The sequence below is a fragment of the Pelodiscus sinensis genome, chromosome 31 (genome assembly GCF_049634645.1).
Source record: "Pelodiscus sinensis isolate JC-2024 chromosome 31, ASM4963464v1, whole genome shotgun sequence".
NCBI lineage: Eukaryota > Metazoa > Chordata > Testudines > Trionychidae > Pelodiscus > Pelodiscus sinensis.
In genome coordinates, this window is record NC_134741.1 from 19046 (window position 1) to 43341 (window position 24296).

Genomic DNA, 24296 nt, shown 5'->3' on the forward strand with positions numbered 1-24296 from the left:
GGCTGCCAGTGTGTGCATTGGTTACTCTTAATTATTGATATACTATCTCATTACAGTGCACCTTAATTATTGCTCATTATAGCACATCTTAATTTGTTGCATGTATTCGGTTTCCAAGATGTACTGGTGTAAATGGTTTTAGGCTATTTTTATTGCTAAATAGAGGATATTTCAATATAAACCCAGGAACACTAGCACTGTAGAAATTAGCATAGTGCCTCAAAGACAGTTGATCTGGATTCAGTTTCCAGTCAGGGCTGATTTTCCAACTGGAAAAAAGGTGCAGATTTGCAATAGTGAGGGTAGATAACCATTGAAACAACTCACCAAATCCTGTGCTGGATTCTCCCTCTCTGGCCATTCTTAAATCAAGACTGGATTTTTTCCCTAAAAGACACAGTCTACTTCAGACAGAAATTAATTCAGGGAAGTCTAGTGGCCTGTGCTATGCAGAAGGTCAAACTATATGATAATGGTTGATCCCTTCTAGTCTCTTCATCTGGGAATATAAGTATTGCCAGACTGAGTCAAACTACAGTTCCATCCAGCCCAGGGTCTTGTTTCCAGCACTGGTGAGTTCCAGCTGTTTCAAAGGGACATGTGAAAAAACCCTAGTTAATGTTAACACTTGTCCATGGGAGAAGTTCTTGTCCTAACCCACGTCTGTTAAGGATGCAGTGTAGAAGCACCCTAACTCAAAATAAGCTACACAATTTGAGCTATGTAAATTGCACAGCTTATTTTTAGTTAATTTAGAAATAGCACCAAATTTTGAAATAAACTGCTATTCTGAAATGTCCCTTAATCCTCATGGAATGAGGTTTACAGAGATGTCAGAATAGTGACCCAGTTATATTTGGATATAACATGCTTGATTAAAAGATGCAGGATACAGTATTCCAAAATGCAAAATGCAGGACAATGTAGCACTTTAAAGACTAACAAGATGGTTTATTAGATGATGAGCTTTCATGGGCCAGACCCACTTCCTCTTTCTTCCACTATTTGATCTGAGGAAGTGGGTCTGGCCCACGAAAGCTCATCATCTAATAAACCATCTTGTTAGTCTTTAAAGTGCTACATTGTCCTGCATTTTGCTTCAGCTACCCCAGACTAACACGGCTACATCTCTATCAGTATTCCAAAATAGCACTGCTGTGTAGACATATCCTTAGAGACAAGCTCATGCCTCAAAGCAGGAGCTTTTATAGCCCTGTCAAACTTCTGTGTCTTTTTAATCCTTATTGCAAATTGGTATGTTCTCTTTCTCCATACAAACTCCCAATACTTCTAAACTCTGGGCTTTAATAACACCATGTGACAATACGTTATGGTGACAAATTTTGCACTGTATGGAAAAATATTTTGATCTGACCTGAATTGGTGGTCTCTTATTTTCATTAAATGTCCTCTTGTTTTTGTACTCATGGAAAGGGTTGAATTAAATAATAGTACCAAGTAACATTTGACATATTTTAGTGTACCATTATCTTCTATTATCACTATACATTGCTATTATTTATTGATGTGGCAGAAAAGCTTATGACCAGGGCCAGACAAATTTTAGCTGGTTGCCCCATTTACCGGCAGTCCACGCATGTAGAGTGTGGGTCTTGTGCATGCACGGTGCGGGGCTGGTGAGTGGCTTTTGCCGCAATCATTGAGCCTTGCTTATGACTTTTCCAAAGGGGAATCAACTTAAATGCAAAAATTTCAGGGAAGGGATACAGCATGTAACTAAAATGGCTGTGGTATTGCCTTGGCAAAATAAGGGCTCTATGTCATCCAGACCCCATGTAGGTAGGACAGGGGAATGGCTGTGAGATGGAAATAAATGGTCCAACTGGAAATATTATTTCAAAGCAAACTGATACAAATGCTAATGGATCAGTATTCAGTGGGGCTGTGTCTAGATTGGCCACTTTTTCCGGAAAAGCAGCCGCTTTTGTGGAAAAACTTGCCAGCTGTCTACACCGGCCGCTTGAATTTCCACAAAAGCACTGACGAGCTCATGTAAGATTGTCAGTGCTTTTGCTGAAATACTATGCTGCTCCCGTTTGGGCAAAAGTCTTTTTCCGAAAAACTTTTGCGCAAAAGGGCCAGTGTAGACAGCAGAGATTTATTTTCCGCAAAAAAGCCCCGATCACGAAAATGGCCATCAGGGCTTTTTTGTGGATAAGTGCGTCTAGATTGGCCACGGACGTTTTTCCGCAAAAAGTGCTTTTGCAGAAAAGCATCCTGCCAATCTAGATGCGCTTTTCCGAAAATTTTTTTAACGGAAAACTTTTCCGTTAAAAGCATTTCCGTTAAAAGCATTTCCGGAAAATCATGCCAGTGTAGACGTAGCCAGGGTGTTGGAAAACCAGAGGCCATGAAAGAAGTAAAGGGGGCATGCGATACAACTTTTTAGCTACCAATGGCTGGACACATAGCTATCTGCAGCAATGTCAAAGGTTTAATTTCCCATACAACCATGACTGCTTACATTACTTAAAAGCCTTTAGTAAGGGACCTTGTCAAAGACTTTCTGTAAGTCAAAGTACACAGTATCCACTGGGTCATGCTTGTCCACTTGTTTATTGACCACTCAAAGAATTCTAATGGAATCATGAGGCATGATTTCTCTTTATAAAAAGTAGGGCTGTCAAGCAATGAAAAAATGTAATCGCGATTAATCACGTGTGCCTCCACTTTGAAACGCCGCCAGTGTTTCAATGAGGGAGCGCCACATGGAGCCCAGGATCAGCTGGAGTCCCCAGCTGCCCCTGGGCTCCATGTAGCGCTGCCCCTTTGAAGCGCTAGGGCAGCATTTCCAAGGGGCAGCGCAAGGCATTCCACATGACATATCATCAGAACCCAGGGTCAGGTGGGGACTCCCCAGCTGATCCCGGGTTCTGGGGAAATGCTGCAGGGAGCCCGGGATCAGTTGGGCAGTCCCCAGCTGACCCTAGGCTCCACGGCAGCTGACCCTTTAAAACACCACCTTCATGCGTTTCAAAGGGGCAGTGGAGCTGCCACACAGCCAGAGATGGTATTTTAAATGGGCAACTGCCCTACAGCTGATCCACCACCTCTGGCATTTCAAAGGGGCAGCTGTCATGGAGCCCAAGGTCAGCTGGGGAATACCCAGCTGATCCTGGGCTCCCCACAGCATTTCCCCAGAACCTAGGATCAGCTGGGAAGCCCCCAACTGACCCCAGATTCCATGTGGCACTTCCCCGGAACCCAGGCTCCACATTGCACTGTCCCTTTGAAGCGCCTGAGTGGCACTTCAAAGAGCCAGTGCAGCATTAACACCTGTGATTAAAAAACGAATGTGTTAATCCTGCACTGTGTTAATCACAGGCATTAATGCAAGCATTGCTGATTCCTCTCCAAAAATTCATGTGCATCTCCATGTGCTAATTCTGTACTTTACTATGGTTTCAACCAATTTCCCTGGTACTGAAGGTAGGCTTCCACACAGAATGCCTGGGATTGTCTCTACACTCTTTTTTAAAAAGTTGGCATCACGTTAGCCATACTCCAGTCAGTTGTTGCAAAAATTTAAAGGACAAGTTCCATACCACAGTGAGTAGTGCACTGTAATCACCCAGCCCCTTGGCTATCCCCCAAGCTCCAGTGCAATTCAGAAGCCAGGGGAAGATAGGTAGAGGCTCAATCTGGCAGGCATGCTACACAAAACAGACTGGGAAAGGGTGGAAGGAGATGGTTCCCTCCTAGCTTTGAGCCACAGGGCTTGGGCACTTACCCAGGATGGGGAAGCAGGCAGTTTAAATCAGCACCAAGTCAGTTTCTGTTACAACAGGCTCACATGCAAATTCTGTCACCCATTCCAGCTTGTGTTTAGAAGAATTTTCCCCAACCTGTAGCAGCTGGAAAGCTGTACTACTTTTCCCATTTCTAGTGCTTTTCTTTCATACCATTTGGAATAAAGATCTTTTTCTGTAGTATCATAGAACACTAGAACTGGAAGGACGTTCAAAAGTCATCAAGTCCAATCCGCTGCCCTCATGGCAGGACCAAGCACCATTTAAATCATCCCTGATGGGTGTCTAACCTGCTCTTAAATATTGCCAATGACGGAGATTCCACAATCTCCCTAAGCAATTTATTCCAGTGTTTCACCACCCTGAAAGGTAGGAAGTTTTTCTTAATGTCCAACCTAAACCTCCTTTGTTTCAATTTAAACCCATTTTCCCCCACAGTCAGCACAATTAAAAGGCTTCTCACCTATGTGGGCTCTCCAAGGTTCAAAAACCTATCAGGCTCTGATTGAACCTTTTTCCTCAGTTAGAGCAGATATAAGGTTTCTCGCCTGTGCACATTGTTTGATGTGCAGCAAAGTTTAAGTGTTTTCTTAAGCTTTTCCCACACTCAGAGCAGTCAAAGGTTTTCTCCCCGTGTGGATTGTACAGTGGTTTTTAAGATGTGAGCGCCGACTAAACCTTTTCCCACAGTCAGAGCAGCTGAAGGGTTTTTCCCCTGTGTGGATTCTCTGATGTTTAATGAGGTGTCCTTTCTGAGTGAAGCTTTTCCCGCACACAGAGCAGTTGAAGGGTTTCTCCCCTGTGTGGGTTCTTTGATGTTTGACAAGGTCTGAGTTCTGATTGAAGCTTTTCCTGCAGACAGAGCAGCTGAAGGGTTTCTCCCCTGTGTGGATTCTCTGATGTTTAATGAGGTGTGAATTCTGACTGAAGCTTTTCCCACACACAGAGCAGTTGAAAGGTTTCTCCCCTGTGTGGGTTCTCTGATGTTTGACAAGGGCTGAGCTCTGACTGAAGCTTTTCATGCAGTCAGAGCAGCTGAAGGGTTTCTCCCCTGTGTGGATTCTCTGGTGCTGAATCAGGTTCGCATTCTGACTGAAGCTTTTCCCACACACAGAGCAGTTGAAAGGTTTCTGCCCTGTGTGGGTTCTCTTATGTTTGACAAGGTCTGCGCTCTGATGGAAGCTTTTCCTACAGTCAGAGCAGTTGAAAGGTTTCTCTCCTGTGTGGATTCTCCTATGTCTAACAAGATGTGCCCTGTCACTGAACCTTTTCCCACAGTCAGCGCAGCTGAAGGGTTTTTCTCCCGTATGGATTCTCTTATGTCCAACAAGGCGTGTGCGCTGACTAAAGCTTTTCCCACAGTCAGAGCACTTAAAAGGTTTCTCTACTCTGGGGTTTCTCTGGGGTTTAGTAACATCTGACTGGCAATGTAAGCTTTTCCCACAGTCAGAGTACTCACAGATTCTCTCAGTTGGATGCATTCCCTGATGGGAAATAAGTTTGGAGTTCTGACTGAAATTATTCCTACAGTCAAAGAAGTTGAAGGGGTTCTCAACTGTGTGGATTCTTTGCTGTAAAATGAAGAACTGTCTACACTGGAAACTTTTCCCACAGTCACTGCAAGTGCAGGGTCCCTCTTGATAGGGGATTTTCTGTTGAACAATTTCTGTGTTTCTTTTCACCTCTCTGTTCCTGTGACTAGATTTACCCTGTCCCTGTACCACACGGTTTCCCTGCTGCCTTTCTGGGATATTCTGACTCTCACAGGTCTCCCCCTGCTCAGGACTCTGGAAATCATGCCCTTCAGATCTTCCCAGTAACATCCCATGTGGAGCCACGTGCTCTGATCCTTCCTGCTGGACACTCTCATTGGTCTCACTCACCGTTCCATCACATGCTGGAATAGAGACAAAAACCAGAAAGAAGTCACTCTCTGTCCTGAGCTGAAAGGGGAACAAGATAAGGGAGAGAAAACACCTAAACAACTGCGGGGAAGGCTGAAATAGTCATAGTCCTCCCCATGCTTCATGAAAAATGGCTTATGAACATGAATGTTCATAAAGCATCTTTGAGATTGTCATAACATGTCATGTAACATATCATTTTTACATTTCCAGTCTGCTAAATGCGTGTGCTATTTTTGTGCATGTATCTTTCTTGTATATGAAGTTAGACATATGAAGCATGACTCTGGTTTTAGTCTTAAATGTGCTAATGAGGACCACTAGTGATACTTTAGGAACTTAGGGTACACTGCAGGGTAAAAATTGAATTAAGATATACAACCTCAGCTACATTAACTGCGTAGCTGAAATTGAAATAGCATAATTCAACTTTTGGCACTTTTGGTGAAGTAGGAAATCGAAGGAAGAATGAAATAAAGGTTACAGGGGTCAGAGTAATAAGTCCACCTTCTCTAAATTATTTCAAAATAACCTGCTGTGTAGACATACACTTTGTTATTTCGAAATAATGCTGCAGTGTAGATGTACCCTTAATGGCTGAGAAATCCAACCACCAACAATGGATTTATTTTTCCTGTAAGCCCAAACTGTAGTTGATCCCAGAAAGTCACATGACCATGACACCTTATACTGGAATACATCCTGAATCTAACCCTCTTCCACAGAAATGGGGAGCATGAACAAAGGGTTCCCACTCTGTAGGAAAGTCTATGTAAGGAAAGGAAAGCAATCAGGTCTTTGTATTCAGCTGGCCTTAGAAACTGCATTGCCCACTATAAGAGGATGCACATGAAAATACCTGAAAATAAAGAACGAAAAGTCCTGTAGCATCTTATAAACTAACAGATTTATGGGATCATAAGCTTTCCTGGACAAAGACCCATTTCTTCACATGCATGTCTTTGCCCACAAAAGCTTATGCTCTAATAAATCTGTTAGTCTATAAGGTGCCACAGGACTTCTTGTTCTTTATGCAGATTCAGGCTAACATGGCTACCCCTCTGATAATTGAAAATAAAGAACTCTAAAGGACTCTGAAAAGCTGCAGACCCAGACCACAATAAAGATCTATTCTGTGAGTTGAAGTATTTTACCTTAGACAAGAACTGATTAGGGTATGAATTTGCATGTAACAAGTTTCTTAGTGAATTAGAATTAGCTCGTGTATATTGTTTATTTTACAGTAGGAATTTAATTTGATCTGTTTTCACTTTCAATCACTTAAACCCTACTATTTATACATAATGAAAACACTTTTGTTTATTATCAAGCCCAGTGTAAATAATTGTTACCTTGGGGAACAACCACAATGCAGCTCTCCTTCATGGAAAAGAGGGTGCACTCATGAGCTTTCTCTGGATAAAACTTTTATACAGGCTAAGAGATTCATTTGGGGTCTCTTCTGGGGGTTAGACTATTGGGTCTGAAGCCTTATAGCTGAGCTGAATTGGTTCAGCATCTGTGTTGCTCAGCTGGGGGCGGGAGGGGCAGTAACCCCAATTTTGTGCTTTGGCTGGGGGAAACCAGAAATTCTGGCCCAGTAAGACAGAGTGGTGGGGAGCCCCCGGGGCCGGAAGGCAGGTGTTGGTGGCTTGATCAGCAGTCCAGGGGATTTCCACGATCCATTCTTCTGTACGAGGAAATATTGGCTAACCAGTGAAGTGTGTGAACCTGCTCTGCTTACTGTGAAAAGCAGCCAAGCTAACAGGCCTCAAATGGGCTTCAGCAGCAGCTGTAGCATAACCAAGTCCAGAAAAGGGGGTAGGAGTTGGGTAACACTGTGTCCTTCCTGCAGAGATCTCTGTTGCAATTGTTGAGAAGCTTGCCTATGTGCGTCAGGGTGTGTCTGTCAAGGCCTCAAGGCAGGCAAAATCTGAAAAATCCCATCTGGCTAGTTGATGGCTAGAAGGTAACCTCCTGCCTCAACTTCAGGGTTGCTCACTTAACAAGTTTTCTTGGAATGACATGTTATTGTAATACTAAGAAATAAATAGGGATGAGAAATTGGACCCTTTGGGAGGGGCTCTTCAGGGACTCCACCTTTGGATAGACCATGCAGTCTCACCAGCAGATGAAAGACTGGTCACCGGAAAACTGCCACTGGGTCACTTGAGAACTGCACCCAAATTTGAAAATTATTGAAATTTGGGGGTGTTTTACTAACCTGGTGCACATGAGTACTTCAGACTAAATGATGTGATGGTTTAAGTGAAAGCTCTTGTGTGGTCATGTTTGCATGACCAGTTATTGGTCAGATGGCCACGTCTTCCTGGATTTACTTCCTGCCACCACCTCACACAAAATAAAGTTACTGAGATTTTTGAGTTGAGGGAAGCCTGGAAAACACTCCTCTCTCTTCCCCTGCTTCCCCCCCCGGACAAGCTGAAGGGTCAGTTTTGATGAAAATGCACAAGTGACACTTGTTACAAGGACACAGAAATTAGTTTCTGATTCAGTTTAGTTGATTGCTCACCTGTATGGGTGTCGGTGATAATCTTCCCTTCCTCACAGCCCTGGAGACCTGGGACCCAGAGCTCTTCCCTTTGTTCCACCCAGGAGATCACATGAGCTTTGGAGACTGGAAATCCTGCATGGGGAGCAATTAACCAAGCGCTGATCTTGTTCATTAAGATCTGGGCCATTACTGCTTCCAGAGTCAGGATATGAGTTACCCACCCAGGCTGTGTCCAGACTCAGGTTTTTTTTTGGGAAAAGTAGCCTTTTCCCGAAAAAACTTCCCCTGCGTCCAGACTCAAGCCGCGTTCTTTCGAAATTAATTTGAAAGAACGCGGCTTTTCTTTCGATGGCGGTAAACCTCAATTTACGAGGAAGAACGCCTTCTTTCGAAAGTTCCTCTTTCGAAAGAAGGCGTTCTTCAATGTAAATAGGGCCTCTTCGAAAGAGAGCATCCAGACTCACTGGATGCTTTCTTTCGAAAAAGCAAGCCGCTTTTTCGAAATTTCTCCGTGCAGTCTAGACGCTCTCTTTCGAAAGAGGCTTGCAGTCTAGACATAGCCCCAGAGAGGCTCCTTCCCCACCTTGCAGAGACTGGGCTCTGGCTGGTACAAGATCCCAGGACACACTCATCTGCAGTAATGGTACATCCCCCCTGACTCCGAAATGACCCAGCTTATTCCCAGGGGGAGTTGAGCACTCTGCTGCACTCTCTAGGGTACAGCTAAGTTTCCCTCATAGTCCGATCCAGCCTCCATCCCAGGAAAGGACAGGAACACACTGCTAAGAAGGGAAGCTCCAGTGAGGGCTGACAGGTCTGACAACAAGGACCACATGCAGGGCTCAGGCTGCAACTGCCACATAGCAGGTGACTGGGACTTGGAGAGAAAGGACCCAGCAAAGCTCTAGCTCCTCAAGGCCTCGGTCCACCAAGCTCCTGGCTGGGGGGCTCAGCTCGTCCTGCTCTTTGGCTGGGATGCTCAACTTGAACTATGGGGGAAAGGAAGTTGTCTGAGCAGCTAGGGCAGTGGTCCCCAACGTGGTGCCCATGAGCGCCATGGCGCCCGCTGGAGCATTTATGTGCGCCCACCGGAGCATTTATGTGCGCCCGCCGAGTGACCGGGGCTGGCTCAAACCATTCTTGCGCCCCAGCCCTGGGTGCACGGCGCATGCGCAGCCCCTGCCCCGGGCGCCCGGCAGCCCCAAAAGGTTGGGGACCACTGAGCTAGGGGATTCTTTGGTGGCTGTTTCACACCCCGCCTACGTTCCTGACAGCCCTTTTCACCTGCCTCATGATTCTGCCCCTTTTCTATATGGTTTGCTGAGACAAAATCCCATTGCAGGCACATCACATTTCCCTGGCACAACCAAACACTGACCTTGCTTTAATTTATGATAAGAGGAAGCTGCATATTCGAATTTAGTAGTCCCAGCTTGTAGAACTTAAGAGGAGTTCTTGAACAGACAGACAGACACACAGACAGAAAAACTCTCGCAAATATACAGTAGATGAAAGATCTCTGTGCATCATCTAGCTTCTGTCTCTTAATTCACTTTACTTTATTAAAGTGGTTATGTTCTTTAGTGAGAGACAACCTGCTGGTAATATCCAGGTAATCCCTGGAAGGTGAGCCATCACCTTTTACACACATGGGCCAGCTACCCTGATAATCAGTTCATAGTTATAGACAAGCAAATACTGAAGAATCTTGGGTCCAAATGTTTAGGTTAACATAAGTGATTTGACCAAGGTCACGCAGGAAAGCCGTGTCAGGGCAGGGAATTCAACAAGGTCTCCCAAATGCAGTGCCTGCAATGCAAGTAGAGCTCTTCTTATATTTATCTACTACAGAGCTGCCCCTCCCAGACAACTCACAGAGTGAGAACTGCTTCTTCCACCTTCCCTCAGCCCCAATACACAGCTTCTCTCACTGCCTGGAACCAGCATGTAACAGATCAGCCACAGTCAGGAAAGGACTCTGGAAATTGCACCCTCCTTCCAGGAGCCCAGCACACTGGCACAAAGGGGACTCTGCAGGCACTAATAGTAGCCGCTCCCAGCTCCACAACTCTGGAACCTGCTGTTCCTACCTTGGCCCTTACACTGACACCTCTGGCCAAGGCACAACATGGACAAGATGGTGGGGAAGCACATTGAGACATCGGCTGTGGGAAAAGCAGCACCATTGTTATGTCTCTGAATTGGCTTCCCTTGGGATGGAGCATGGAGGGGACAGTCTCTTACACAGGAGGCAGAATTATTGGGGCTGATACTCCTGACCTTGGAGGAGGCAGGGGGCAATGAGGAACCCTGAACCAAACCCAATACAACTGCTTCAGAACCCACCCAGTCTCTAATACCCAAGGAGACAGGAATCCTTACCCAGCCAGCTCACATCCTCATAATTCTCCTGCATCACATCCCAGTAGAGGGCTCTCTGGCCCGGGTCCAGCAGAGCCCATTCCTCCTCAGAGAAATACACAGCCACCTCCTCGAAGGACACTGGCTCCATCACAGCCATTTCCTTTCCCTGGCTCTGCAAGCCATGGGCTGAGCTGGAGCTAGACATGGGTGTTCTGCAGCCTGTCAGGGGGAGAAGGGTGATTGGAGACATGTCAGAAGGGGTTTTAATCCTTTCCACACCCCCACTCTGCCCAGACTCTGTCCCTGTTCACACACAATAGACTCCGCCATTTTGGGCAAATGCTGAGTCCAGATATTCCATAAAAAGCACACAGTAGTGCTTTTTATGGGGAAAAAACACCCAAATCCATATTACTTCTTAATACCTGGCTTGAGTTACAACATTACTGCACATGTAACAATGGGATTCAGTTCTGAGCACCCAATATTTCTGATAAACAAGTCACATATTCACCAGCCTGAACATGGATATAGGTATCTAAATTTAGACTGCTGTACTTAAAACCCGTTCTTCATCATTTGCAGCACAGACCTTGGGTCTCTCATCTGACAGACTTTATAATTCCTCTCCACAATAGAGATTAAGTGAAGTGAATACAACTATTCAGATGCTTATTATTAATCACGTGTGCTGAATGTTTGCAGGATGAGATCCTAAAATTCATGGATTCATGGGATCAGAAGATATCCTTCGTCATGTAGTCTTAGCTCCTCTGTGGCACAAGCTATTCAACTTAACCCAATTACCCAGGCACAACACTATTCCCCCAAAGCATGTTTTCTAGAAAGTTGCCCAGTGTTGCTTTGAAGACATCAAGAGATGGAGAATCCACCAGTTCTTTGTTCAGTTGTTTCAGCAGCTAATCATCTTTCCCTATCAAATATTTCTGACTTTCCAATCTGAAATTATCTGGCTTCGGCTTTCAGTTATTAACTCTCAATGAGCTGTATCCACTAGACCAGGGATGGGCATTAATTTTTGATGGGAGGCCACTCCAAGATTTTGGAAGGTGCTTGAGGCCTGCACTCTTCCATGATATTGATGGAGGAAATACAGGGTCTTGGATGGACGTTGGGTGCATAAAGGAGCTCAGGGTAAGGGATTGGGGTGCAGGAGAGAGAGAGAGAGAGAGAGGGGTAGGTCTGGGAGAGAATTTGGGTGAAGAAGGCAATTGTGACCTGGGGCACTGGACTGGCCAACTACTTGTTAGATTATTTAAAGTAACTTTCATTTAGAGAAGTGGATGAGCGGACAAACAAGGAACTGCGGGTTTCTGACCACTGAGAACTCTTGCATATATGGATACAGGAGGAGGGAAGAGAGAGGATTATTCTAATAGGAGGGGTGGGTGAGATTTTGTGGCCTGCACTATGCAGGGGGTCAGACTAGATGATCATAATGGTCCCTTCTGACCTTAAAGTCTATGAGTCTATGAAGAGGGTTTGGGTATATCGAACGGGGGGCAGAGGGTTGGGATTCCAGAGGCAAGCTCTGTCCAGGAAACTTAACTGAGCGACTCTGAGCCACCAGCCAACCACATTTCTCAAGCATGCAAGGAGCCTGCCCCACCCTCGCACAGGCTGCAGGGCTATGTGCACGTGTGAATAACTATGAGCCCGAGGAGAGGAGGACATGGTGCTTTGTTTCTGCTCAGAAACCAGTCAACAGGATCGTGCTGGGGCGGTAGCAGCACCTGAAGCCTCCCCTCCGGGCTCAGTTTTTAAAGAGAAATGGCCCAGCATTCGCTTGAGCTGTGCGCAGAAGGGACACAGCAAGCAGGGAGACTGCCTGGAGCTAACGCAGCATTGGTGGGTCATGGCCATATTTTGCCCAAAGCTCTTGGGGATCCAAGAGTTTCTCTCCATAAACAGACTGACACAGTGGAAGCCTGTCAGCTCTCAGCCTGTTTATTATTTGAAACCAACCCCATATTGAAACTGACTGAATAGTGAAATCTGAGACTGAAGGTGCTGTATGTTGTGTGCTTTAACTACACATCTTTAGCATCATAGTCCAGTGAAGATGTTTTTACAGGAATTTTCTCATCATTTAAAGACAATCTCCACCTGCAAACTCACCCTGTCTGAAAGCTCCCAGGGATTTTCCTCTTGCTCTCTCCAGTGCAGAGGGCAGAGTATCTGGTGAGGGAAGGGATAAGAGAGGTGAGATTCCAAGTTCTCATATTTATAACAATGTCACCAGAGTATCAAAGACCAGACAGAGACACACACAAGTGTTTAATATGAAAAGGTCTGAAATCTTCTGTTTCCTCTCTCACTCAGGCTCTCTGCAAAGAAACCAACATGCCTGCAGCCTCATACCCATCCGAAGAGAGACAAGCTGTGAGTGAGATTTACTTTTCCCTCCTCATCCCTTCCCACTTTGTTTTCTGCCTCGTCATAACCTAGACCTTTCCAGGAGAAAGACGTTGCCATGAAAGTAACTTTACCCACTTTGATCCCTTTGACACTAGTGGGAGGTTCAGAGTTTGCAAACTCCTGACTATTTGCAAACAATTGGGTCTGTGCACTCAGGCTCTAAGGAGAGCAGCATGATGGGGCCGTCATTCTCCACATGGGAAGTGAGGCAGGGGAAGGTTGACTTCATACACAAGCAGTTGGGTCTGTTCACTCAGGGTAGGTCTAGACTCTGTTGCCGCATCTTTAAAAGTGCCCACTATTTTCCGAAATAGCAGGCACACTATTCTGGTATCCCTATACCCCTCTTTCCATAAGCGTTAAGGGATTTGTCGGAATAGTGTCTTATTTGAAATTTGGCGCAGTCTACACAACGCCAAATTTCAAAATAAGCTCTTTTGACTTTTGCCAGAATAAGGTAGGAAATTTGCACAGGTTATTCTGACAGAAGGGTGCTACACATACCCTCAATGTCACTAAAGAGAGCAGCATGATGGGGCTCATCATTCTCCATGTGGGAATCAAGGCAGGGGAAGGTTGGCTTCATAGGCTAGATTCAATAGTCTGAGATACTTAAAACACTTTCCCAATCTTCAATCCCTTCTAGGTACCTTTGAACTCCCTCAGAGTCTCCGACAGTGCAGATGTTTTCTGGGTGAAACTGCTGACTACTTCTTCCAGTTCAAGAGACATCTCCTCTGGCGGCTGGAATTGCCCCTTCTCACACCTGGACAGAAACAATTTAATATGACTGTATTTCATTTACTGATAAGTTCTGTGTAGGGAGCCTGGATGGCCCTCCCTTGTCATGTCTGCATTGCTAGGCCTTGTCCAAAGTATGGCTCTCTAACAAAGCCACCCCTAGGCCTGATTCAAGTCTGATGCACGCACGTGCGCATGCACACAGACCAGGCCAAAACAGGTGGGGAAGAGTCAGGAGTGCTTGCCCAATCATGCATAATGTGTAAAGGACAGCGAGACCAGGCCAAGATGACCAGAAACAGCCTGGTTCTAGTACACTCCATTTGTTATAAGAAAAAAGGTCCAGAAATAGCCAAAAAAAACCTATTAAGCGCTTTTGCAATATTTTGGCACATCAAAACCTATCCTAGATATTGGCATAATGGATATCTTACGCAAAATGTAGTTGATTGGTAGATATTATTAGAATGACCAAGTCTCGCTTTGCTATAAATTGGGTTTAATAAGAACAATTAGTGGGAGGGAATAAGCAGGATTGACTCTCAGGTCCTCCTTCCGATGTAACTAGAAGGAATGGACCCCTTCATACCAATGGCCCCAGTGCATGTCATTCCTACGTGTGGGAATCAACGGAACCACGACCTCCTGCCTGGTACTGTAGGTAGCATACGGGTGAAGTGTAAGTGAACTAGGCTTAATTATTGTATTATAATAATCTTCTATTACTTCCTTTTGCATTGCTTTGCACTGTATCCATTGCTTTACATTTTAAAGCTTAAATATTTTAAATTGTATAGTAATTGTTTTTAAGGCTTGTAAAACAGCCAACTATGTTAACTGCTTGAAGCTGGTAATAAATAAGTAAGTGGTTAAGTCTCTCTGGAGTGTCCTGGTTTCCCTTGGATCTAAAAACCAAACCACACAACATTCTGGCTAGTTAGTCTCAGTTCTAACAAACCTGGAGTTAGAATTCCCCCAATTCTCCCTGCCTCAGAACAGGGGCAACACAGCCCATGATTGTACAACGTTCACCTGAAAAGTCTCATTAGTGTTCTTCATCTCTGGCCTGGAGAGACCAGCTGGGGAACAAAAGGGGAATTGAGTCTCCATGGCCAACTCGCTCCTTGGCTTCCAGGCTCTGAGGGACAGGAGATTCCAAGGTGAAGTGCTGTAGAAATCTGCCCATTAGGAACTAGAGAGGGGTGGGCAATAATTTTTGATGGGGGGAGGCACTCCCATGATTTTGGAAAGTGGTCGAGGGCCGCCCTCTTCCACAGTATTAATGAAGGAGGTGCAGGGTCTGGGATGGAGGCTGGTGCAGAAGGGAGCTTGAAGTAAAGGACTGGGGTGCAGGAGGGAGAATGGAGTCTGGGAAGGAGTTTTGGCAAAGGAGGTAGTTGTGAACTAAGGCAGGAAACTGGGATGCAGGGTTTAGGGATGTGACCTAGGGTAAGAGAGAATTGTGAACTCAGGTAGGAGACTGGAGTGCCAGATATGGTAGGGGTAGAGCAGGGCAAGAATGTGGGGCAGAGGGCTGGGGAAGGGAGGGGCTGAGGTGCCAGAGGCACATTCTCATCAGGAGACTTACCAGCCTGCCTGCAGAGCTAAAGGCTTGCAGAGCTTAAAATGTTTCTGCCTGCTGGGCAATGTACTTGAGTGAGCGAGCAGGAGGATTGTACTTTGTGGCTGCCTATTATTCAAACAGGCAACTCCTGTTGGCCAATGTCTGTCCAGAAAGTGCCCAAGGGGATTGTGCTGGGGGCGGGAGCAGCGTCTGATTCTTCTCCCTTCCAGACTTAAAGAGGAAGTGCCCTGAAGCTCTGTTTCTGAGTGGTATGTGAGGCAAGCAGGGGGCCTACCTGGAGCTCCCCACTGCCTCTGTGGGCCAAATCCAGTGGCTTGGTGGGCCAGATCTGGTTTGTGGGTGGTATTTTGCCCAGGCCTGAACTAAACTGAGACAGCAGCTCCCCCTTCCCCAGCTCATTCCACACAAGTCTCCAAACAGTCCTTTGATGGGAAACTCTTTTGATCCCTGCTGCCCTGGGCTGAATGGTGCTCAGTGTCCAGCAGTGACAGTCCCATGTTCCATCCTCACAGTCCTGAGGCAGCCAGGAAGTGACATTTCTAGTAAACACTTGAGGTCAGACTGTGCCTCTGAATGGAAAATTCCAGAGTCTGCTGTGCAAGATGAGACCCTCAGAGTTAAATGACTCAGAGATTTGTATCCAACATCTGGCTGTAGAGCCCTGGGGAGATGTGGTGCCAACATCAGCTCCAAGCTCTTTCCCTGCGCTGTGCGGTGTGAGGGGAGTAAAAGCCACCTACCTGCTCAAGGTGCTTCTGACATCCTAGAGAAAAGAGATAGAAAAGAATCTCAGCCCCATTGGACACACACACAGGAGATCCCAGGGAAGAGATTTTGTGAACATGGGGGAGAGGTCATGCCCAAGCCGCAGAGCCATAGACCCCTGAAGCAAATGGGGCTTTGCCATCTCTACTATCTCTGTATGTGTAACTCTGCAAGGCACAACACTCACATGTCAGCAATGCACACACCAAGTTACACCGAGATCTGATGACTGGACCCCAGCGCTTGTAATTCAGGAGCCTCTCTTCCTTGTGTGGGTAGTTGGGATGTTTCTCCCTCAGTCTCACCTGCAGGAATTCACTCGCTGGCTTCAGCCACTTCCGCTCCAGCTCATCGATCAGCTTGCTGAGACTGGAAATCTGTGCAGAGAGTTTACTGACAGTTTCAGTCTGGAACTTCACAATCTCCTCATCCAGCTTCTCCAGCTGGGCCAGCAGGAGTTGCTCTTGTTCCTCTAGGAACAGCCGCAGCTGCTGAAACTCAGCCACAATCTTCTGCCTCTCGGCTTGTGTCTGTTTCTGTATGAAAACAGGGAAAGGGCTGGTCAGGGACATGAATGGAGCCCGGGGCCCTTTTATTGGGAGCTGAGTGCGAAGCAGGAAGAACTTCTTAGAAAACTCTACAATTTGTGACATTTGGCCCCCTCCTCATCCTGCTCTGTGGATACTAGGCAGCGACATCTCCCAGCTTCCCCTTTGGCCCCTGTGTCCCTCTGTCATGGGCAGCATGTTCTATTATTTGTAGGCTCTGGGAATTCAGACTCAGAGTAGCAGGAGGCAGGACTCAGCACCAGCCTAATAGAGATACCCAGTAGGGAAAAAGAAACAAAGCTGTTAATGCACAAAGTGACCAGACACAGCAGACATTCAGCTCCCTTGGGGAGGATTTCTGGGAAGGCTGGACATTAACTCATCCACTGACATGGAAGCTCAGGGCCTGTTCACACATGGATCTAACCCAGCAACTCATGATCCAAGAGAAACACAACAAGCCCAAACTTGCCAAGGCCACATAGGAGTCCTCCTCCTAACCAGACCTTTCACTGCCAGTCCCTGCTGGTTCATAACCACAGGTACTTACCAGATACTCCTGGCTTTTCCCCTCGCCAGTCACTTTCCATCCCAGTAGCATTTCTCTCTCTTCTCTCAGAGTCTTCAAATGGGCTACACATTTTTCCTGAAGAAACAGAAATAAGCACCAGGGTCAAACCCATGAGATACTGGGAGCCCAATTGTCTGCCTTTAAGCGGCACCATCCCAGTTTTGTAGAGCTCTGATTCTGTCCAGCAGGGACTCAGCCCTGAACGTGGCTTTGCCCATTGAAAAAGGGACAGGAGGAGACTGTGGATGCAGCAGGATGCCTGTGAGGATGCGGGATGGATCGGTGGTGACATCTTTGTAAAGAATGATGCAGGTGGGGATTAGGGAGGTAAAAAGGGTTACAAATACTAATCGCATAACGGATTACAATTTAATCAGTTGCAATACTTTTAACCTGCCAACGGGCAGGGCCGGTAGCAGACATGGGCTCTCCTGGGGTCGGGGCTCTCTTGTGGCGTCTGCTGAGGGTGACCAAAAGGACTGCCAGCAGACGCAACTTCCAGCAGCTGCAGACTGACATTAGCTGCCAGGGGCTAGTGGGCACTGCCGGAGTAGGGGGCAGTTTAACTGGTAACTGGCACCAATAAGCATTAGCTCACCAGTTAATCGGTTTGAACTCTTGCTACAACCCAGTCAAATCCCAGTGGTATCTGGCACGGGCCTGTGATGCCTGGAGCCCTGTTGTGTCTGGATTCAGGGTGCTTGGGGGCCCCACACAGCGTCCAGCCCAGTGAGTTCCTCTAGTGCCAGTTGCAGCATCTGAGTTTAAACTCTCATGGAGCAGGTTAGGGGTTCAGCATCTCAATGGGAAAGCTCCTCTTCTGCTGGGCCTGGGGCTTTATAAAAGTGTTTTCCCCACCTAAGGCCCACATTTCATCACTGTTCAGTGATGCTGTGGGGAAGGAGGGAGTGGAGCCTAGCGGTTAGGGCCTTGGACTGAGACTGGAGAGACCGGGATTCTGTGCAAACTCTATCACAAACATGCTTGGTGATTAAGAGCAACTTGCTACCCCACTTTCCCTTCCCGTCTAACTAAACTGTAACCTACTTTGGGCAGGGATTGTCCCTTGCTGGGTGTTGTACAAGGCCCAGATGCCATTGCGGGTCTGCAAGGCAATGACAGATTGTTACTGCTTTTCATCGAATCCATAACAGCTTGTAAATGCCTCTTCTCCAGTCCCAAGGCAGCTCCTGTGATCGAAACCTCTCTGATTATTAACACCTTTCCTTGTGTAAAAACACCTCCTGTCACTAGTGAAGGCTGGGTCTCAGGATTCAGAGTCTCATAGTAAAGTTTTCCACATCGGGTATCTGTAAAGACTTGACATAAGTTACCACACAGCCAGAGCATTTATTTTTTACAGCATCTCTTGTACCTTGAAGGCTTTACAGAGCTCTGTCACACCTGTGTCAGTGAAATTAGCCTGTAATTAAAACCCAAACTTATTTCCCATTACACTGGACAGCAACTCTGTACCTTGTACTCCTGGACAGCTTCCGGAATGGACACCACTGTGGGAGCCCGGGATCTATCATACACCACACAGATGGGAGTTTGATCCTCTTCACAGAACAGCTTCAGAGACTCCTGGTGCTTCACACGCATCCCACCCCATCTTTCTCTCTTTGCTGCCTGGAAACTCAGGTGCTTGGCTAGTTCTAGCACATTTGCCAGCTGCCTGTTGGGCCGAAGGGGTCTCTGCTGCACAGTGTCTCTGCACTGCAGGCAGGAGGCGGCTGGGTCTGGTGCCTCCCAGCACCGGCTGAGGCAGGCCTTGCAGAAATTGTGCCCACACTCCAGAGTGACAGGCGCTGTGAAATCCTCCAGGCATACGGGACATGTCACTTCCTCCTGGAGACTTTCCGTGGGGCTCTCTGCAGCCATGGCTGCCTCTGGGCACTATCCTGAGCTCAGCAATGTATGGGCAGGTCTGGAGGCTGTGTGTGTGATATACTGACACTGATGATAAAAAAAAATCAAAATTAAAAACCAAAAAAAACCCCAGAAGCTTTGCTCACCCACTGCCCATGCCAGGGCCTCCATTGGGCCCCCTCAGCCAACTGCCCCAGCCAGAACCCCATGCCTCTGCGCCACTCATGCCAGGGCCCCCTCCTCATCCTGTGTTCAAATCCCTCCCCCTGCACAATCTGCAGTCCTCTCACAGCATCTCTATGTGCTCTCCAGCCAGCACCCAGCCCTCTTCTCAGCCATTCCCCATCCCCAGCCCAATGTGAGCTTCAGGAAGCACCAACAGACAGAGAAAGAGGGAGCGATATGCACGGAGTTTAATTTTTATAATTTAACAATAGAGAAAGTAGGCAGTGCCGGGCCAACCCGAGACATGGCCATTGCACAGCCTGAGCAGCCCCTGAGACCCAGCCTCAAGTTGGTGCGCCCATATACCCAAAGCCTTACCAACAAGTAACACAGGATGCTGGGTCGCAACTCCTCCCTCCATCCCAACTGAGCCAATCCCCGCCAACTCCCTCACGCTATGCTGAAGCCTCCCCAGCTTTGCCGCCCCAATCCTCCTCCCCCAGCCCAATTGTGCCAATCCTCCCAACTCCTTCAAGCCCCCCACTACAAAAAGGATGTGGATGCATTGGAGAGGGTCCAGTGGAGGACAACCAAAATGATTAGGGGGCTGGAGCATATGACCTATGAGGAGAGTCTGGGGGAGTTGGGTCTGTTTAGTCTGCAAAAGCGAAGAGTGAGGGGGGATTTGATAGCAGCCTTCAACTTCCTGAAGGGAGGTTCCAAAGAGGATGGAAAAGGGCTGTTCTCAGTAGTGACAAATGGCAGAACAAGGAGCAATGGTCTCAAGTTATGGTGGGAGAGGACAGGTTGGATATTAGGAAAAACTATTTCACTGGGAGAGTGGTGAAGTACTGGAATGGGTTACCCTAAGGAAGTAGTGGAGTCTCCATCCCTCGAGATTTTTAAGTCTCAGCTTGACAAAGCCCTGGCTGGGTTTAGTTGGGATTGGTCCTGCTTAGGGAAGGGGGCTGGACTTGATGACCTTCTGAGGTCTCTTCCAACTCTATGGTTCTATGATTCTAAGCTGAGCTGCAGCCCCCACACTTGCCACCCCTTCCCCTTCCTCACAACCTATATGTGCCCCTGCCACAGACCCCATCTACATACACTGATGCCCTGCAAGTGCCAGGAGAGCAGTGCAAGGGCAGGTAAATGGATGCTGTGGTGCTGTAGTTACTGCTGCTCCACAATCTTCCTCCCCACCAAACCACCTCCCTGCCATGAGCAAGATGGAGCCACACACCCAGCAGCTATCACCCCACAAACAAGGCCGTCTTGGATGTTAGCCTGGCCCTGCAGTCGCAGGGGGGCAGAGCAGGAGTGAGGCACGGGGTCATCAACAGCCTGAAAGACAAACCCTCCCAGGCCCAGCAAGGGGCTTTCCCAGCTATTTAGAGCAGCTGGTGCACCTGGAGCCAACCACTTGCTGCAGAAATAAACAAGCCCACCACCAAAGTGAAGGGCAAAGCAGAAGGCCAGACCCCGGGCAGCCCCAGGCCACTCCCAGCTATGGCTGGGCAGTGGCTGCATGAAGCCACCTGGTCAGCCTGGGCCAGCAGTAGCAGCAACATATGTCCCTCTTGGGCTTGGGACGGGCTGCGCACGGAGCAGCCCCCGGGAACATTCCAGCCTGCAGGGCACTGGACCCATGTTTCCATGGGGTCCCTTCACTGGGTGTGTCCCCACTCGTCAGGAGGCACAGAAAGGGCAGAGTCTGTGGCTATGCAGGGACAGCCAGGCCTGGCAGGATTCACTGATGTATATAGGCAGTACTGCTAGATTTTTTTTCAGTAATTCTTGAGTTAACTTTTCACAATGGCACAAAAATGTGGTGAGCATTTCTGTCCACTTGTTACCAATCTGACTTTTTACAGTTGCAGGAAATGAGGGGGGGCAGGAGAGGGGAGAAATAGGTAACTAGGGCTGTGGTCACCAACCAGTAGATCGTGAGCTACTGGTAGATCTCGGGGGCTCTAAGAGTAGCTCTTGAGCCCTCTCTGAACTGTGCACCTGTGCAGTACATTTCCATTAGATTTCCTCATTTGAGGATCAGCTACTCACTGAGCAACAACACAGGTGAGTAGCTGCGAGGAATGGTGGGAGTTGGGAGGTCGGGAAGGCTGAAACATCCCAGCCAGCTGACTGTGGCTTTCACAGCTGGGGCTAGGCACAGCCTCCCTGGGCTGAACGCAGGGCAGCCGAGCTGGAGGGAAGAGAAGCAGCTGCCCAGCCAGCAGGCCTTGGCGCTCAGCCAGGGTGCACCACGCTCCACGTGGGCTGGCACAGAGGAGAAGCTGCCTGGCCAGCTGGCTGTGGCGTTCAGCCCAGAGGAGGCTGAACCGTGCTCCAGCTGATTGGGCGGCTTCCCCCTGCGCCTGCCCACGTGGAGCTTGGCGGCACCCTGGCTGAGCACCATGGCCAGCTGGCTGGGCAGCCACTTTTCTTCGCTCCAGCCCAGCTGCCCTGCGATCAGTCTGGAGGGAGTGCGGGTCGGAGGCTTCCCTCCGTGGCTGGTGTAGGGAACTCCCTGCCCCCAACCTTGTTCCCTCTCCTCTGCCCCAAACTTGCCCCCCACCCTCCTGTTCCCTCTCCCTTGCCCCCCCCCCGACCCTGCTGCAGAAACCTGCCCCCCCCTGCAGAAACCTGTTCCCTGATACCCTGCCCCCCCTGCAGAAACCAGTTCCTTCTGGCACCCTGTCTCCTACTATAGAAACCTGTCCCCCTGCTCCCCTCTGCAGAAACCTGTCCCCCCCAGAACCCTGTTCCCTGCTGCAGAAACCTGTCCTGGCACCCTGCCCCCACTGGCACCCTGTTCCCTGCTCCAGAACCCACTAGCACTCGTCCCCAGTACTGTGTCCCCTGCTCCCAAATGCCTTTTCTATGGGTCAGTGACACCTGACTCAAGGCAGGTTCCCTGCCATTCTCATAAATAAAGACAATGCAGAAACTTTGTGTGTTTAACATAGTATTCTATTTAAAAATGAAACCTGGCCAACAAACCCCCAATTGGGGCCAAGCCCGCATCTGGCCCCCTACTGCCCAGCCTGGAGCCCCCTCCCCGAGCCAGTGTGCCCTTCTCCACCTCCTCCTGCAGCCAGATTTCCTCCCAGAGCTTGCACCTCTCACCCCTTCCCACACCCAAATCCCTCATTCCCACCCCAGAGCCTACACATCCTGTCTCAACACAGCAAGGGTCCAGCTAGACTTCAGGAGTTTTTCAGGATTCTGGAGATATCCCAGAAAAACTCTTCTGCATCCAGGGTTGCGTTTGTTCTTCCGCTTTTTTAGTGGAAGAGCAAACAGGCTCTTTTGGTCACCCCTATATTCCTCTTTCCACAAGGAATAAGGTGGCTTCCAAAAGAAGGGTTTTTGTTCTGACATTTGGTCCAGTGTAGACAGGCCAAATGTTGGAAAAACCTCTTCCTACAGAAGAATAAAAAAAATAAAATAAGCAGCAGTATAAGGATTGGGGATAGCAAGTGATGGAGAGGAGGAGAATAGAGAGGGAGGGGCTTCAAGGAAGGGGCGGGGCTTCAAGGAAAGGGCGGGGCAGTAGATCTTGGCTTGGTCTGTCATTTAAAAAGTGATCTTGGGTGTAAAAAGGTTGGAGACCACTGCACTAGGGAGTAAGATTACAATGAATATCAGCAGACACTTGGATTCCTGAAGGTAAAGCTTTATCACCAGATTGTCAGCATCACCTCTCAAAAGATGAAAAGTCTGCCTTTAAACCAAACAACTTCTCAGGCAGCATTATTCTTGTCTTGCACCTTTGTCATTCTCATCATCAATTGAAGTATTTTCCATTGGTTTGTGTGTAAAGTAGGGTAGGGATGTTACATTTATATTAACTGGCTAATTGATTCGTCAACGCATGACTATTTGATTAGTTGATAAGGGTGCCTCAGGGCTATTACTATACTACAAAGGCAAAAACGCTGCAGGAAACAGGGGGCCAGAGGGAGACTCAAGCAGTCCCATTGGCCCATGCTCCCCTAGGTGTATCAAAGCAGCAGTGCCACAGGGAGCCCAGGGTCAGTGGGGTAGTCTCCAGCTGGCCCCAGGGGCTGCACATAGTGTTTCAAAACAGCAGCATTGGGGAGCCCATGGCCTGGCCACTGCTGCTTTGAAGTCCCCCCCCCGCCCTCCCGCCTATTTCTGATAGAGGCAGCAAGGGGGCTGGGAAGCGACCTGTCAGCTATGCAATAAAAAGGTGCTTATCAGACTAGTGGCTAGTCATTCACATCCCTACACTAGGGATGTTAACAACTACTCAGAGGCAGCAAGGTGGGGGAGAAGCAGCAGCTGGGGGGGGGGGGTTGGAGGGCGGAGCTGCAGCGGCTGGGGGAGCGAACCGGCTGCAAGGTCGATGCGGGAGGAGCCGCGGGGGCGGGCACGTGCCCAGCGCAGCCGCAGCGCGAGCCCCTGGGCCAGTAGGATTCCATCGGCCCGTCAGTCACTGGCCGTCACGTCCCTGCTCCGCCCGCCGCGTCCCCCCAGGCGGGCAGGAGGGTTTCCCAACCGCCCCCCCCCCCGCTCGGAAGGTTGACCCCTTGTCCCCAAAGCACGAACACGGGCCGCGCCGAGCGCAGCCAGGGATTTGGGTCCCAGGGGAAAACCTTCCCCCGCCACTGCCCCCCGGATCTGACACGTAACCTGTTCTCCTCCTCCTGAGCCTCTCGCCCCGCCTCACCTCGCTCTGCCCCCCGGAAATGGAAACAGCAGCGCGGCGAGTAACGGCTGAAACGGTTACCTCAGAATTCGTCGGGGTGGGGGGGGGCGCATGCGCGGTGGCCGCTGCCTCGCTAGGCGTCAGACGCTGCATGTCCAACCGCAGCGGGGTGGGCGGGGCTTGAGTCGGGGCGGGGAGTGACTGGTGGGGATAGGTGCGGGACGCACTAAAAACCCGGCTGGCGTTATATGGAATGAGGGGGGAGGGTGTAAGACTGTGCGCGCGCGGGGCAGGTTAGTGACTCCGCCCTTGAGCCAGATCCAGGACTTAGCTCAGACCGGGAGCTACCTGGCCACGCCCCAGCTCAGCGGGCTCTGCGCAAACT

General features: G+C 48.6%; 1 protein-coding gene across 1 annotated transcript; it reads right to left on the reverse strand.

Moving 5' to 3' along the window:
- Positions 1–2433: 2433 nt before the first annotated feature.
- On the reverse strand, positions 2434–24046 carry LOC142821583 (uncharacterized). The gene is made up of 10 exons (XM_075912965.1): positions 23933–24046; positions 18679–19161; positions 17182–17277; positions 16389–16619; positions 16059–16081; positions 13643–13758; positions 12693–12752; positions 10572–10772; positions 8208–8321; positions 2434–5667 (listed from the first exon to the last, which is right to left on the reverse strand). The coding sequence occupies exons 2-10, from the start codon at positions 19084–19086 to the stop codon at positions 4361–4363; spliced, it is 2556 nt and encodes an 851-aa protein (XP_075769080.1). The 5' UTR covers positions 19087–19161; positions 23933–24046; the 3' UTR covers positions 2434–4360.
- Between the last annotated feature and the right edge of the window lie 250 nt (positions 24047–24296).

Bases quoted from the DNA above. Each gene is read 5' to 3' on its own strand.
- LOC142821583 (XM_075912965.1), bottom strand. From the start codon at position 19,086: ATGGCTGCAGAGAGCCCCACGGAAAGTCTCCAGGAGGAAGTGACATGT. The intron at 17,278-18,678 runs GTACAGAGTTGC...CTGTTTCTTCAG, and splicing joins AAGCTGTCCAGGAGTACAAG to GAAAAATGTGTAGCCCATTT. The intron at 12,753-13,642 runs GTACCTAGAAGG...TTCCCTCACCAG, and splicing joins GACTCTGAGGGAGTTCAAAG to ATACTCTGCCCTCTGCACTG.